At 38.9% G+C, this 13,978-nt stretch overlaps 1 protein-coding gene across 6 annotated transcripts in view; it reads left to right on the top strand.

Annotated features, from left to right (window-relative positions):
• The window catches only part of FAM135A (family with sequence similarity 135 member A), a 90,065-nt gene that overhangs the window by 10,296 nt on the left and 65,791 nt on the right, over positions 1–13,978 (top strand). For 2 of the 6 annotated variants that reach the window (XM_064447832.1, XM_064447828.1), the window contains exon 2: positions 4,362–4,447. Coding sequence is in view for 4 of the 6 variants with exons in the window: in XM_064447828.1 (XP_064303898.1) it covers positions 4,362–4,447 (86 nt within the window). In the remaining 2 variants the exon portion in view is untranslated. Of the gene's footprint in view, positions 1–1,129; positions 1,220–1,566; positions 1,646–2,203; positions 2,382–4,361; positions 4,448–8,129; positions 8,251–13,978 lie in introns of those variants that run through there. The other 4 variants (XM_064447829.1, XM_064447831.1, XM_064447830.1 and 1 more) reach the window with 4 other exon arrangements.

The raw sequence follows: 13,978 nt of genomic DNA, 5'->3' as shown, positions 1-13,978 counted from the left end.
ATTTACTGAGCATGTACAGCTAGATTTTTCATTTCTCTTGAAATGGAAGCTTTACTCTTTTGACAGTAAGTTTGCTTGGGGTGGGAGAGAAGTCACGACAACTTTCTTTTGGACACTCTTCTGATTCATAAAATATGGCAGAGTAATGACATGAACAGTCATTACAAGCATTTTAATGCCAAATTCATCCATCCGTGTGAGAGCTATTTTTCATTTAATGGCATTGCTTGCGACATGGAATTCAAAGAGATTACTTTCTTCCTTTGTATGAGTAGGAAAATGAAGTATGTTTTACGTACGCTAAAATAGACCCTTAATATTTTATGAAGAACCTGTTCAGTTGGGCAGAATCAAATAATTTTAGTAAGCTTCCCTCTCCTACTTTATTAATTCTTACCCAGTGCCTCCTTCATAAATTCTTGAGATTAGGAGGTGAATGTATTAGGATACGCATTTTGTTCTTTAAGGCAAAATACCACAGCTCCCAGTTTATATTATTTTTAGTTTACTGTAAGATCATTATATGCTTTTTATGTAAAGTTCCAGAAGACTTTTAATTAAGTATTTAGAGTAAGCACTTCATTTTTTCCTCCTGTATTGCTCTTCTCAATAGATTGTTAGGAAAAGCTAGATTGATTGCATTACTTATTTTGCTTTTAACTTTCAATTAATTAATTGATTTACAGATGTATTTCTAGATACATTACTTCTGCTTTAGTTAGAGGCATTTATTTTCATCACTGTTGCTAAGGTAGCTTGATGGTGAACGGACAGCTTAACTGCTGATTTGCACTGTCTACTCTTCTTGGTTCTTCACATGAGTGTGCAGTAGTATTTGGTTCATTTTTGTCACTCAGCTGGTGCACAGGACCAAAGTGGAACTAAGTGCTGGATTAATGTGCTAGCATATATTCTGCCACTGCTTTTCATCAAAATGCTGCATTTTGCTGGTTTTTACTGAAAGGCAGTCACATTTGTGCCAGTTATTTCATACCCTTTTAATCATAACTTTTAAAATGCGGGTTTTCTTTTTAGAGGAAGTCTTTGTAAAAGGCAAATAAAACATTCAGCTTGGTTTGCTCATGTTCTGTTTCCTCTTTCTTTGCAAATTAGTGTTGAAACCATTGCTCAATTCAGCCTAGTGTGGAAGAGGAGAAGGGCTCTCAAAGATGATGAAGTCTTTGGTGTAAATCAGCAGCTGAAGAGAGAAGACACTAAAGTTAGTGCCTTTACTGGGAGGAAAAATACAGAAGTCAGCTAGCATGGGATCCATTTTGCAGCAGCTAGCCAGTTGCTGTGGGTATAGCTTCATCATACCTGGGAGTTTGTGCAATCTTTTGCCTAGTCAAGGGGCTGTAGAAGGTAAAGGCTTATCGTGATTAGAGGGAGAAGGACACATCAGGAGGAAAGCTGTGCTGCTCACAGAACTTTTCATCTTAAACTTTTTAATGAGGAAGCTTAGAAATAACATCATCTGTCAGACAGACAAAGACCAATGTGAGGGTAGAAGGGAATAAGCCTAAATTCAGGATTAATTATTGTATCACATATATGATCTATTAATAGGGGAGAAGAAAAGAAAGAAATGCAACATATTAATGACTTCTGTGCTCAGTGGGAATAATCAAGTTGTCAGCTCAAAGTAGTGAGTATGTTGTTTTTATCAGTGTGCTGCATAGAGGACCAGATATTGGTTCTAAATTTAAAGCAAAAAGTAGAAAAATTTGAATTTCAGTGCTTGATTAAGCTGGTTGTTTATCTAGCCCATTAAAATGTCATAGATATCTTGCATTAGCTTTGTTAGAAACATTGAATCAAGCCTTGTAATGGCTGTCTGGGAAGTAATCTAGGCTTAGGGAACCAGGCAAGAAGAAAATTGTAATAGCTGAGTTTTGCCCTTAGCCTATGAAATTAGGTCATTGTTCAACTATATTTAAGTAACTGTGGTTATTTACATATAATTATTTATAACCACAAAGCTTTAGAAAGAATTTAATGAATAAATCCTGTTTAAATCCTGAATAAAGCAGTCCATTCTGTTCTCTTTTTCTGAATGGTGGTCATGTTGCCTTTTGGGATACATGGGATAATTGGGATAACGAATTGAGTAAGTTATCCTAGATACCTCCAATAAGGGTTTTTTTGTTTGCTTACAAAATTATTATTATGTAAGAAAAAAATTAATTTAGCATATCTTTTCTAGGCCCTCACCTTTTTAATTACAGGAGGCCAGAGCTTATCTGTAGTGCTGGAAGCTCTAGTCTTCAACCAGAACACTGACACCGGGTGCGGCACAGCTGCGAAAGGATTTCAGAGGAGGACAAAAGGGTTATGCCTGATGCAGTAGTCCAGGCTCGCTCTGCAGGGGATGCAACAGAGAGGTGAAATGATCAAAATAACAGGCTGGTTCTTTGCAGCACCATGCTGAACTAATCCATGCAGTGAATTATGCTTTTTCAGCCTCACAGTAATTAAAACAAAAGAGGATATTAACTTGGATGAGTTTTGGCTGTATGGATAGATGGGACATATTTCTAATCACATGCAGAAAAATTTGGCAGGTCTTGTGCATAGTCTTGCCAAAGTATGAGAACCCAGAGAAAGCTAAATGAAAAATACTGTCAAGGTTTGCAGTCAGATTGTGCTATTGTGTATGCTTAGAAAGTAGGTATTAGGAATACCCTTGCAGGTCAGGTCAAGAACTCTGTTTTCACCACACTGAGTTTCAGTTGAAGGTTGTGTCCAAGAAACAGCTAAAATTGGAATTGAAGACAGTTCTCAGGTGGGGGGACAAACCTGTGAGTCATCGGCACAGAGATAGATGGTGGCTGAATTTGTGTTGGCAGGTGCTGGATCTCTGAGTATAAAGGAGAGGAGAACAGGGGAAAAAAAGGTCAGGGATGGAGGTGTACAAAGCTCCTACAGCAACTTAGAAGAGAAAAATTATCTGAAGACTGTGTTAAATGAGCAGCTAGAATAAAAACAGGAGGAAAATGAACATTTTGTTGTATTTTCTTTTGTAGGATTCTATATTTTTGCTTTTGACTTCCACTGAATATAAAATATTAAATCTAAGGTTTGAACAAGTTCGACTCCACAGAGTTTTGCATGTTTTTTTCTCTCTCTCTCTCTCTCTCGATCGAAAAGAACTTAGTCCTTTTTAAGAGAGAACTGGTATGACACAAGCTGTATTGCATTGTTAAACAAATGGAATAAATGTCAGTGCCATTTTGATGCGGTGTTATGCTATCAGGATTTTACAGGGGCATTATTGATAATTTGTGGTGTCAAAGATGTAATACCACATACGACATGCACAGCTGATTTCTGTTTTAAAAAATTGCAAATAATGTATTTTTTATGCTCCACTTTCTCTATTTTCTTCTCTTTGAAGTAAGGCAAAACCAGTTTAGTTTCATGTCTTGCCTGCACAAGCTGTGATAGCTTTTGTGTTTATATTTCTCTGAAACATAAGTACAGAAAGGATGCAAAGTTCCTCTAAAAAGGGATAAGTAAGCATTCTCTTTTCTTTGCATCTAAAATCTAAAGGTCGTCAGATAAAAAGGAGGCTTTGGTTGTTTTTTAAGAGTATTTTTAAGAATACCCTAATGGTTTAAGAATACAGGGGAGATGACTGATTCTTAACAAATGGTTTTAAGGTAGTGTTTTAGCAGGAGCTTCAAGGAGGATTTCAGAATATTAGGTGGTGTTGACCTACCTGTAACGTTTGCTCTAAGAAAGAGGGTTCTTGGTCTTTGGGCTCTCCCCCTTGTCCCCTTGAATTTTATTTCCTGAGGAAAAGGGACACGAGACACCAGGAGAATTTCATCTGACCTATTCTTATAAGTTGTCTCCTCCTGGGTAGCTATGTAGGACTGTGGGGGGGGCTTGAGCTGTATTTGATGACTCAGGTCAGAATATCCTCCTACCTTCTCATCTCTATGTTGCTGCTGCTGAGCCGAGAGTCTCTCTGGAGGTCGGGGAGGCTGTGGGGTGGCTGGGGGCACACGGGAGTCCTCTGGGAGGTGGATTTTGGAATTCCTTGGTGAAGACAGGAATAGTTTGGCTGGATGTGGCAATGTCAGCTTTGCCAGAGCATGGACTTCACAAGAAGTTTTATTTTTTTTTAACTTTATTTTGGAAAAATAGGTGTCAGACTGCTACACTTGCAGAAAGCTGAAAACTGCAGTGCAGGAACTGAGGGCAAATCGGAGAATGCTGGTAGGTGGCACATGTGTGATTGTTGGAGAGGACATGATAGGGGCTGTTATTAGGATGCAGGAAAAGAGAATGAACAACATGAGTACTGAAAAGTTCTAGAGATATTGCTCTTAGTAAAACATTTTTTGTTTGTTTTTTAGTTCAAGCAGTATGTTTTTGACAGCAATAGCGAAGAACTGGAAGACCGGTTAATTGAAATACTAAAATGGAGTATTTACCAGTGGAGGTAAGACATTCTTTGAACATATGGCGATCTTGTTTCTTAGCATTGTCTTGCAGTTCCCAATACAAGTAGCTAGATTTATGGCACTGTTACAAAAGCATTTATCTGAGAACAAAACTGGTTTAGGAGGTTCCTGTACATCTCCATGAGTCTTTTCATTGCCCACTCAGGTGCTCTGATGCAGCTGCTGTAAAGTATCACTAAAATGATCAATTTAGAAAAACACAGAGCCAAGAAACATTTTTTTCCTTTTGATGGTCTTTTAAAATCTGATATCCTGTGATCCATTTTGTATTGTGGCCTCAGAAAAGATTATTTTGATAACTAAAGAAGTGGCAAGCTAGCATGGGGACAGCATGGACTGGCCAGGATATGTAGGAGATTTTCCAACTTAACAAAATGAATAAACCCCAGAAGTGTGAGGGAAAGTAAAGTTTTGGCCCTCAATATAGGAGCAAGTGGCTTTAACTGACATTTTAACTGTAGGAGATGCTCAGTCTCAGTGTTTAAGTATTTTTGAATATTGAAATGCTGTTTTGATTGTGAGTGTTAAGTAGCTACCAAAATTTACGAAACCTTCTGTTTGTTCTAACCTGTGTATTAGGATATTCTTCTCATGTATTATCAGATCTTCTGATACCTATGTTTATGCTGTGTTAACCTCTGTTGCTTGTATGTAGACAGCTCCTGCTGAAGGATTCTTCTGCTTTTTACAGGCAGACAGCAAATGCACCGTTCAGTAGCTTGGTTTCTGAATGCTAATTATATGCTTTAAAATACAACAGTAAACTCATTAAATATTAAAATGAGTTGTGGACATTTAATGTCATTAAAGTTAGTGAAATTTAGCTGTAAATTTGAATGGAATCTATACAAATAAATACTTCTACGTGAGTTTAACTTTTTGTGTTGGCCTTTGTGTGGTTAGTGTACAAAAATTAAAGACATTGTCCAAGTTTGAGTTTTTCCTTTAAAATATTTAATCACTGCATAACACTTTGTATTATATAGTTCAAATAACACTGTTTTTCCTTTGCACTGAAAGACTTTGACAGAAAAGTAGTGATTTAGTTTGTAAGCCCAGTGAAGGCAGTGAACGCTCCCCTTCACCCAGGTTAACGTGCACGTGGAACAAGCTGGTGCTTGGCAAAGAAAAAGCCATCCTCAGAGGCCAGCTGATAGACTGCAGTCCCTGGCACCTGCAGTGGCATGCAGCATTGCTTCCTGGATGCACCGTTTTGTGAACTGCGGCTCAATATTTTTAACTGGTTTTGCAGTTGATACTGGAGCTGGCATGGGTGCCACTTTTCCCAAGTACTGTTGGTGGTTGAGCAAGGGCTGTGTTACTGGATTAAAACACAGGGTGCTGTGTTGTGCAGGACTGTGTTTGCTGGACCCTGTGTTCAGTCTGCAGGGATTGCCTGCCCAGGCAATTTTTAGTGGGCTAGCTGGGGATGCTAGGTCAGCTTGACAGAGGAGGGAGGGAGTCGCCCCAGTTAGATCCGTGTTAGGCACAATAGAAATGCCACAAGTTCACTGGACAGCCCTTTTGGCAATAATGCAAGATGTGGCTCTCCTAGTTTTTTTTTGTTGAATTAATTAATTCATAAAATGGGCCTTTGAACTTGTCTGACTGGACTAGTTCTGGATTGTTCTGAGTTTTCCTACTGCAGACTTGAGGGACTCTGAAGCATTTGGGAGTGACTGCTTGGCCAACAGCTCCGGCAGGAACAGTTTTCGCTTTTCTTAGTGGGGGCAAAGTGTTCAGGCACATAGGCAGTGCCACCCTTGTGCTGGGGAGTCAGAGGCATGTGATGTCTTCCTCCCTTGAAAACGTAGTTTCCTCAAAATGCAAGCTGGATGAGACTGCCCCATGGCATCCTTCATCTAAGTCCTTTTGCTTTTTCCTGAGTGTTTTAAAGTGGGCTCCTTTCTCAGGTATTGGACAGTTTCATCACAGGTTTTATGCACAGCCCACAAGGCCTGTTGCCCAGTGGTCAGCAGTCACGGCAGGTCTAGGATCTCTGGATCTCTGTTCAGTGGCAGGTCAAGTTCCATTTGCAGAAGATCTGCTTGCATTTTGGTAGGTGATGCACATGCGATAATGCAGTATGGCAGCCCCAGAGAACTAGAGTGCAGAACTCGTTGATTGTAGCTCTAAAGACCACTGAGGATATCCCTACACAATCATACAGGCAAAGCCCTGGAGGTTATCAGTGACAGTCTTCATGCTGCATACTGTAGCAAAACTTGTGGCATCATTCAGTTAATCTGTTGAAGTCCCTTGATGGAAATTTGAATGATGACAGGATTTTTAGACAAGCTGGGTTAATAGTGTCATCTAGATGCTGTAGTTTTGGTCTGGCTGTAAGGGCCCTTGATCCGAGTTCTTCATCTTGTCATAACTCAGCTTCAGAAGCAAAATTCCTTTACCCTCTTCCCTGTTACTTCAGTAACATACTGTTTCTTTGTTTTTGTAACGTGCTCACAGTGTCCTTGTACTGACTGTTAAACCAAGGTCAGAATTAACTTCTTGTTTATAGTTGAAATCTAGGCCTGTGCCATGGTGCTTGAAGCCTTCCAGCTCCTCTAGAGTGAGTACATAAAGGTAAATCTTATCTTGAGTCATATGCCAAGGTAATTTAGTTGATAGGCTAGAGGTAGCCCCTAAAGGTAACTTTGCTTTCAGGTGACTGGTACCTGCTGTGGCAATGACTTTTTTTTTTTTGCCAGCTACTCTTGTTTCGGTCTCGGTAGTACTGCCTGCTGCTTCACAGACACCCAAATGCATATTCAAAATTTTAGAAACAAAAAAGCTCCAGCCAAGCTAGCTTTTTTATGTTTACTGCTTCTGCATTAGACCTAGAAGATGGACTAGTATGCGTGAAGGATAGTCTGGTTTAGGTTTTTTGGTTTGCTTATTTCTCAAACCAGACAGTGCTTGCAAGAACTGGGGAGTTTGAAGACAAGTGTTTGCAGAAAGCATGGTCTGTTTTATTAATCTAGTTGACATTGTTGAAGGAAAACCAGCAGAACTCGGTAAAATCTGTAGGATTTTAATTTAAGCATCAGCAGGCCGTTGTGAATTAGCAGGAGGGTGCCAGTCTGTGGCTGTGAATACACAGTGAGAATTAACACTTTACTACTGATAAAGACTGACTGAAAATGGGCATATTGCCCTCATTAACTCCTGTCTTCCCTCTAGAATTGCTCTGCCTAAAGCCTTACATGACCTGGTCAAGTACGTTCTCTGCATTGTTTGGCCACCCTGTAATTCAGCTGTCCCTGTCCTCATGTCAGAGGTGAGGCACTGCTGCCTGCACGGTCATTCTGCTTCAACAAGAGCTGGAAGCAGACCATGCTCTTTTTCTCCTTGTCGGCAGTATTTTTACTTCTCCAGCCAAGTACCAGAGCAGAGCTGCAGTATGTAGGTATCAGTAAGTGCCAGGATTGTATTATGCTGATGATGTGTTGTGATACTTCTCTGATAACATTTGATTCCTTCACAACAAAGATAGAAGTTATTGTGGGCAGGATTTGGTTCATCCTATATTCTTGTTTACCCCAGGGCCTGTATATTTAAGGAAGCTGTGCAAAATTTTGTAGAGCGTTGTCCTTCTTAATGACTAGATAGGCATTATCCCCAGCTTGTGTTCTGAAAAGTTTGTTTTGTGTTTGTTTTCAGTAACTAAGGTGCTGACAAGTTTTGACTTCTTCATCCTCATAAACATGAGTGAAGTTCAGGCTATGGTAGAATTCTCCGTGGAGCTCCACAAATTCTTCAATGTGGATTTGTTTCAAAGAGGGTAGGTAGTGTTTCTTTCAAACTTTACTGTGGTGGATAGCTGATGTTGGAAAGACCTTACTGGGTGCTGGCATGTAACATTGCTCCATGTATTATTGACTATTTTTATAGTGATTTGAAAAAAATTTTATTCTTTATTGGAAAGGCATATGTTTTCTAGGAATTAAAATTAAATACTCAAATAATTTGGCCTAAAACTTAAATTGTAATAAATATTTTTTTTCTAATTGGAGAAGAGGGAAGCTCTCTGGATTTGGAGGGTAGATTATATCCTTATCCAGGCATTTACAGTTTTGTATCTTAATTTCTGTAATCCCTTTTGTTTGAGTTATGATAGGTGTTTCTCTTGAATATTTTCAGAATGTTTTTGCCCCATTTAACTTACTCATTTATCAGCTTGGCAGTGGAGAACTTCACCAGCTTCTCTCCTCCTCACACTGTGCTGTGCCTTCACAGTTACAGAGGACTCCATAACTGCCTCATTAGACTCTCCTGGCCTCTTACTCCACCTGGTCTCTGTAGAAGGCTTTTTCACATTCCTTTCATTTGAGATTACCCGATTGTCCCCAGATTACTTTCTAAGGTCCCCCTTCCCCATGGCTACATAGGAAATAATCCTTTGCAGTTTATTTTCGAGTTATTAAAGATTATTGGGTCATCTGGTGTTGTGGTGCATTGCTCTTCTGTCAGTCTTCTAACAGACTACAGTAAAAATACATGTTAGTGTTGTAGTTTTTATGGTGTTTGTTTTAGATAAATGTGGTTGAGGCTGTGTCAGTATTTACACCCAGGGAGCAATACATATCAGTGTTGATTTATGATAGGTCCTTTTTCCAAAATATTGTAGAATAACTTTCCTTAGGCATATTTTAGTAATAAGAAAATACATTCTTGTTTTTAACCTTGTCATAATTCAATGCAGGTGAGGGGGTTATTGTTTTTGGTAGGGTTGGGATTTTGTGTGTGTGTTTTTTTTGAAGTTTGGTTTTTTTTTTTACAGGGTGAGTTGGTGGAGGTAAAGTAACAGAGAAATATAATTGCTTTAGGATGCACATAGTTCCTCCACCTTGTCCTAACCATCTGAGGTGGATATTTTGGGGAAGAGTGATATAAAAAAAGTAGTAGGATTGGGAAGGAGCTCAGGAGAAAGAGGCAAAAGTACTGTTACAAAACATATCTTGGATAACTAGCCTCTATCTTTGTCATGTTTCTGTTAGTTTTAATCTATATTTTATTAAAATGGGCTTTTCTCTAAATATGACCTGAAGCTGGTACTGACAGAAGTGATTACCTATTATGCTTGCTATCATTTGCAGTCAAAGTATATGCAACAAACTGTCTATGTCTCCTTTCTAGGGAAAATTGTAATTTCACTTAATGCCAGTCGTCTTCATTGGAAGAGGAGGATTAAGGAAGGCTTAAGAGGTCTGGGAAAACACTGAGAATATTCTAATCACTTCAACCTAAAAGCACAGTCTGTTGAACTGTAGCCTTTCCTAATCAAACCGGTGGGGAAAGAGAGGGTAAAATATGGCAGCATGTTAACTCTAATAGAGAAGAGCCTGAATAGAAGAAAGTCTTTCAGTTGTCTTAACCTTACAATTTAAATGATTCCTCAGAATGTTAGTTGAGGAGCAGAGCACAGCAGTATACTCAATAGTGCTTTACCTGGCATGTTTCTTTTTAGCTTGCTGTTTAAAAAGCAGTAAATTCACAGGGCAAGTTCAGAGAGGCAGAATGCTGACATAGTCAGAAAAGTGACATGAGTAGATACTACCTCAGTGGTTTCAAGCCAAACCTTTAACTCTGGGCACGTTCCCTTAGAAAGCAATGTTGGGTGGGAGAGGGAGCTTCCAGAATAATTGGAAAAACCAACTAACGTGACTACTGCAATAATTCCTGTCAATTTTGGTAAGATCTAGTATTTTTCTAGGGAACTGTATGTATTGGAGACTGGATGTAATATTTACATTGCTGGAATAGCTCTTGGATAATGGATTGAATCAGCAGAAAAGGGAATCTTGAGTTTCATTGTTAGCCTCCTATTTTTGAGCTACCACTGTGTTTAGCATGGTTTCTTTCACCAAAAGTCAGGTATAGAATTGATTGTATTCTGGCTTTGTTTGGGATCGTGTGCATTCCAGCTTACCCAGCTTAGCATGCCTGTCTCATGGTGTTAGAAGCATAATGACCTTCTGAATTGTGTAAAATGAAATGTCTGCTATTGCAAGTAATCACATCAAGCTGATCAAGCTCCTTCTTAAAACTTAGATTTTTATCCAAGCTTTTTGGTTGGAGAGTGAGTCCAGATTCTCGCTCTTCTGATTATTGGAGACATCAGAATTTCCAGCCTAGGCTTCCTTCTGATCAGTTTTTAGTTTTCAACAGCTTTTTCCTATGCTTTGAATGACAGTATCAGTCTGAGTGTTCACTGTGATGTATTTTTACAAGTCAGTCTTTTGTCTCTTTTATTAAATATGAACTGAATCAGGTTGTCATTTGAATTTGTGGCACATTCCCATCCCCTTTTCTGTAGAGTCCACATATCCCACTATCCAATCAAAACCGTTGTTATCTCTCTTCCTGGTTTTGTAACTGTTTGAAGAAATTTGCTGGCTATTGCATCCAACTGTAGCATATTTTCTTGGATCTGTATCTGTAGTGATAGTATTGCTAGAAGCACTTATGACTGTGTTCACACTAACAATTAATTTGGTACTTTAGGAATGAATTACTAGAAGCAGCATTGACGTCCCTATATCCATGTAGTTCCAGGGTTACTTCAGACTAGATTTAATCTCGTCCTCTGGACCAGATGTTTTGCATCGTGAACGTATTTTGAAGTTGTTCATACCAGTAATTGGTTCAGACCTTTTTGCCCCCCCCGCCCAGGGATTGGAGTGCATTTTGTGACAGATCAGAGCCTGTGCTTTTGCTTTCTCCAGGAGACATCTAGGTTATATACGTGGAAAGCTCTCCATGAACTGAACCAGCGTGCAGCAAACTGGAATCATAGGGGAAAAAAGTGCTTCAAAACCACTCTGCCAATCTAAAACAATCAGTGGAGCAGACTCAGTCAAAATTTGTTACAGTATTTCACTCAAGGTCAAATTCACCTGAAGGGTCCTCTAACGGGCTCACTGTTAGAACCATGTGATTCTCCTAACTAACCCTTTAAAGCAGACTTTTAGATGTTCTAAAAATATTATTCTAAGTGGAGGAGAAATGCACAGAGCTAACACTTCATTCTAATACAGGAGACTGGTCTGCATGTGTGGCTCCCTGCTTCTTGTCTAGTTCAAGGAAGGTTGTTCCTGTGTCTGTGGTGATTCTGGTGGTTAGGTTCTTCTGAAAGTTGCACCGTAGCTGTAAGTCACAGAAGTCTGTAGTCTAGTTAAATAATAGTTTAGCATCCTTATCTAATACAGCTGTTTCATTATATTTTCTTATAAATCTGTGCCTCTTGCTTAAAACCCAGCTTGCTCCGGGTAGCTCTGTTGGTTTATTTTATTCTGTGGTTATATTCGAATAAGCCTTCACATAATTTTCCTTTTTGAACTAGTGGGATGTGATGATGGGAATTTTTGCCCAAACAGTGATTGATATGTGTGTATTGTGTGACAAAATGAATAAAAGAAATGTAATTGTTTGGGCTCTGTAAGAGTGATGGTCTGAGATAGCAATGCTGCAGGCTATTTTGTCATCTTAGCCCATAAAAGCTCCAGTCAGATTTGGGCTCTGGAGAGCTGACTTTTTATAAATACAAAGGGAAACATGACATATCTTGAGTGAGATGTGGAATGCAAAAGTGGAGAATGAGTTGAGTGGAAAACTGGTAGGATGATTGGGCTCAAAGAGTTGTTAGTGGTGCAAATTCCAACTTGCAGCTGATGAGTAATGACATCCCTGATGGATTGATACTGGGTCAGTAGTGTTTTGATTAACAACCTAAACAGAGTGTCTTCTCAGCAACTTTTTGAATGATAACAGATTGCAGGGAATGGTTAGATGTGCAGGAGAACAGAGCTGCTCTTTGGAGGGACGTAGCCAAATTGGAGAAATGGGCTGATACAAATCTCATCAAGTTGAGGGCAAATATAAAGTCCTCCAGACGGGGCTGAATAACCCCATAGGTCAGTGCAGGCTGGGGGCCAGCTGGCTAGAAAGCACCTTTGCAAAAAAAGCACCTGGGAGTCCTGGAGGACAATGGGTTAAACATAAGCCAGCAGGGGATTGTATCAGAGGGCAGCCAGTTTCCTCTTTGAAATCTTCAAAATAGATGCTCAATACATTTATATTTTTTTGCAAAAAAAAAGTCTCATACTCAAGAACTACTAGGGATACAGGGTTTCTCTGTGATGAGAGTTACTGACCGGAGTCTGGGATTTCTGGACATGTATGATCAGTTTAAGATTACTTTTTGTCCTGGAAGTGGGGAAAAGTATTTTTTTTTCTGTTTGGCCTGTATCTTTGGACAAAAGCTGTTTCCTGAAATCATTTTTTGCCACACTGACAAATACTGTGTCTGCGTCACTGTGCTTCCCTATTTATATTTCCATTCACATGTTGCCTCTTATTTCTGTGAGTCCTTTAGCATAAGAGCTCTTCTCTGTTTGCACAACAGACAGCTAGTTAATTTATTAGATTTATTACTGAAAGGCCTATTCTGCCTACTTACCATTAATAAGAATAACCTTTTAATACTTTATCAACAAGCTTGTTCCAAGTAACTGAAATGAAAAACAGTTTCGGACATGGAGCAGATGACAATGTTCTCTTGAAATATTTTCATATCCACTTAGAGCATCACATTCTTGATTTTTCTAGTGGTGATATTATCAGCTCTAGATGGACAGTTAAAATAGATGATGTCCTGGTAGTGTAATTTTGACCTATCTTTTCCTGATTAAAAGTTTGTGCAGGTAGGAGGTTTTGGGACACCAATGACAATTTTAGCACACTTTGTAACCAAAGTTTGGGATGCTTACTTAGACCACTTTCTGCTCTACCTCCTGCTTTTGCCTCCTGATGATTATTAATGTTATTTACGATGCTGCTCTCCAAAGACGTTGAAGAGACTTTAGCAGATTCTCACATAAAAACATTTTTGGAGGTGTAACATATGTGAAATTAGGTTATTGGTAGGATTTCGGTAGCACTGGGTTGCTTGTGAACCTAAGCCCCATTGGAAGTCAAAGGAATTTAAGCTTCGGAGACTGCTGGAAATTTAGCCTTATGGTATTCTTCTCTTGCATAGATTTATGTTTTTAACATGTGCAGATACGTATTGATGTGTCTGAGCAGCATGGATATTTTATGCTTCAAGCTGAGTGGTTGTGTACCATAAAAGAAAATACACTGAATCAGAGTATGAATTTTAATGAATCCTACTATGATTACACAGTAATTTCATGAAAAATAGTACAATTTATTAAAAGTATTTTTAAATGGATCCAGTGAGTTGTCTACATTGGTTTTATCATTTATTAACAGGGAATTAAAATTTTGAGAGTACACTTTTTCATAGGACTACTTTTCATACTCCTGGCTGCCTCAGGAGTGAAAAGGTTTTGTCCTTAAATAAGTAGCCTCTGCTAATGTTTTGTATTGTTAGCATATGGTCAAATTACAAACTCTTAATGGACAAGGAACATTCAGGCTCACCTGTTTGGTTTTTTTTTTAATTCATACAGCCCAGTCATACTTCTGCTTTCAAACTATGTTTCTGT

Source organism: Phalacrocorax carbo, chromosome 3 (assembly GCF_963921805.1).
Source record: "Phalacrocorax carbo chromosome 3, bPhaCar2.1, whole genome shotgun sequence".
NCBI classification, from domain to species: domain Eukaryota; kingdom Metazoa; phylum Chordata; class Aves; order Suliformes; family Phalacrocoracidae; genus Phalacrocorax; species Phalacrocorax carbo.
Note: the sequence above shows the minus strand (reverse complement) of the source record. Positions and strands in the feature narration are given on the sequence as shown.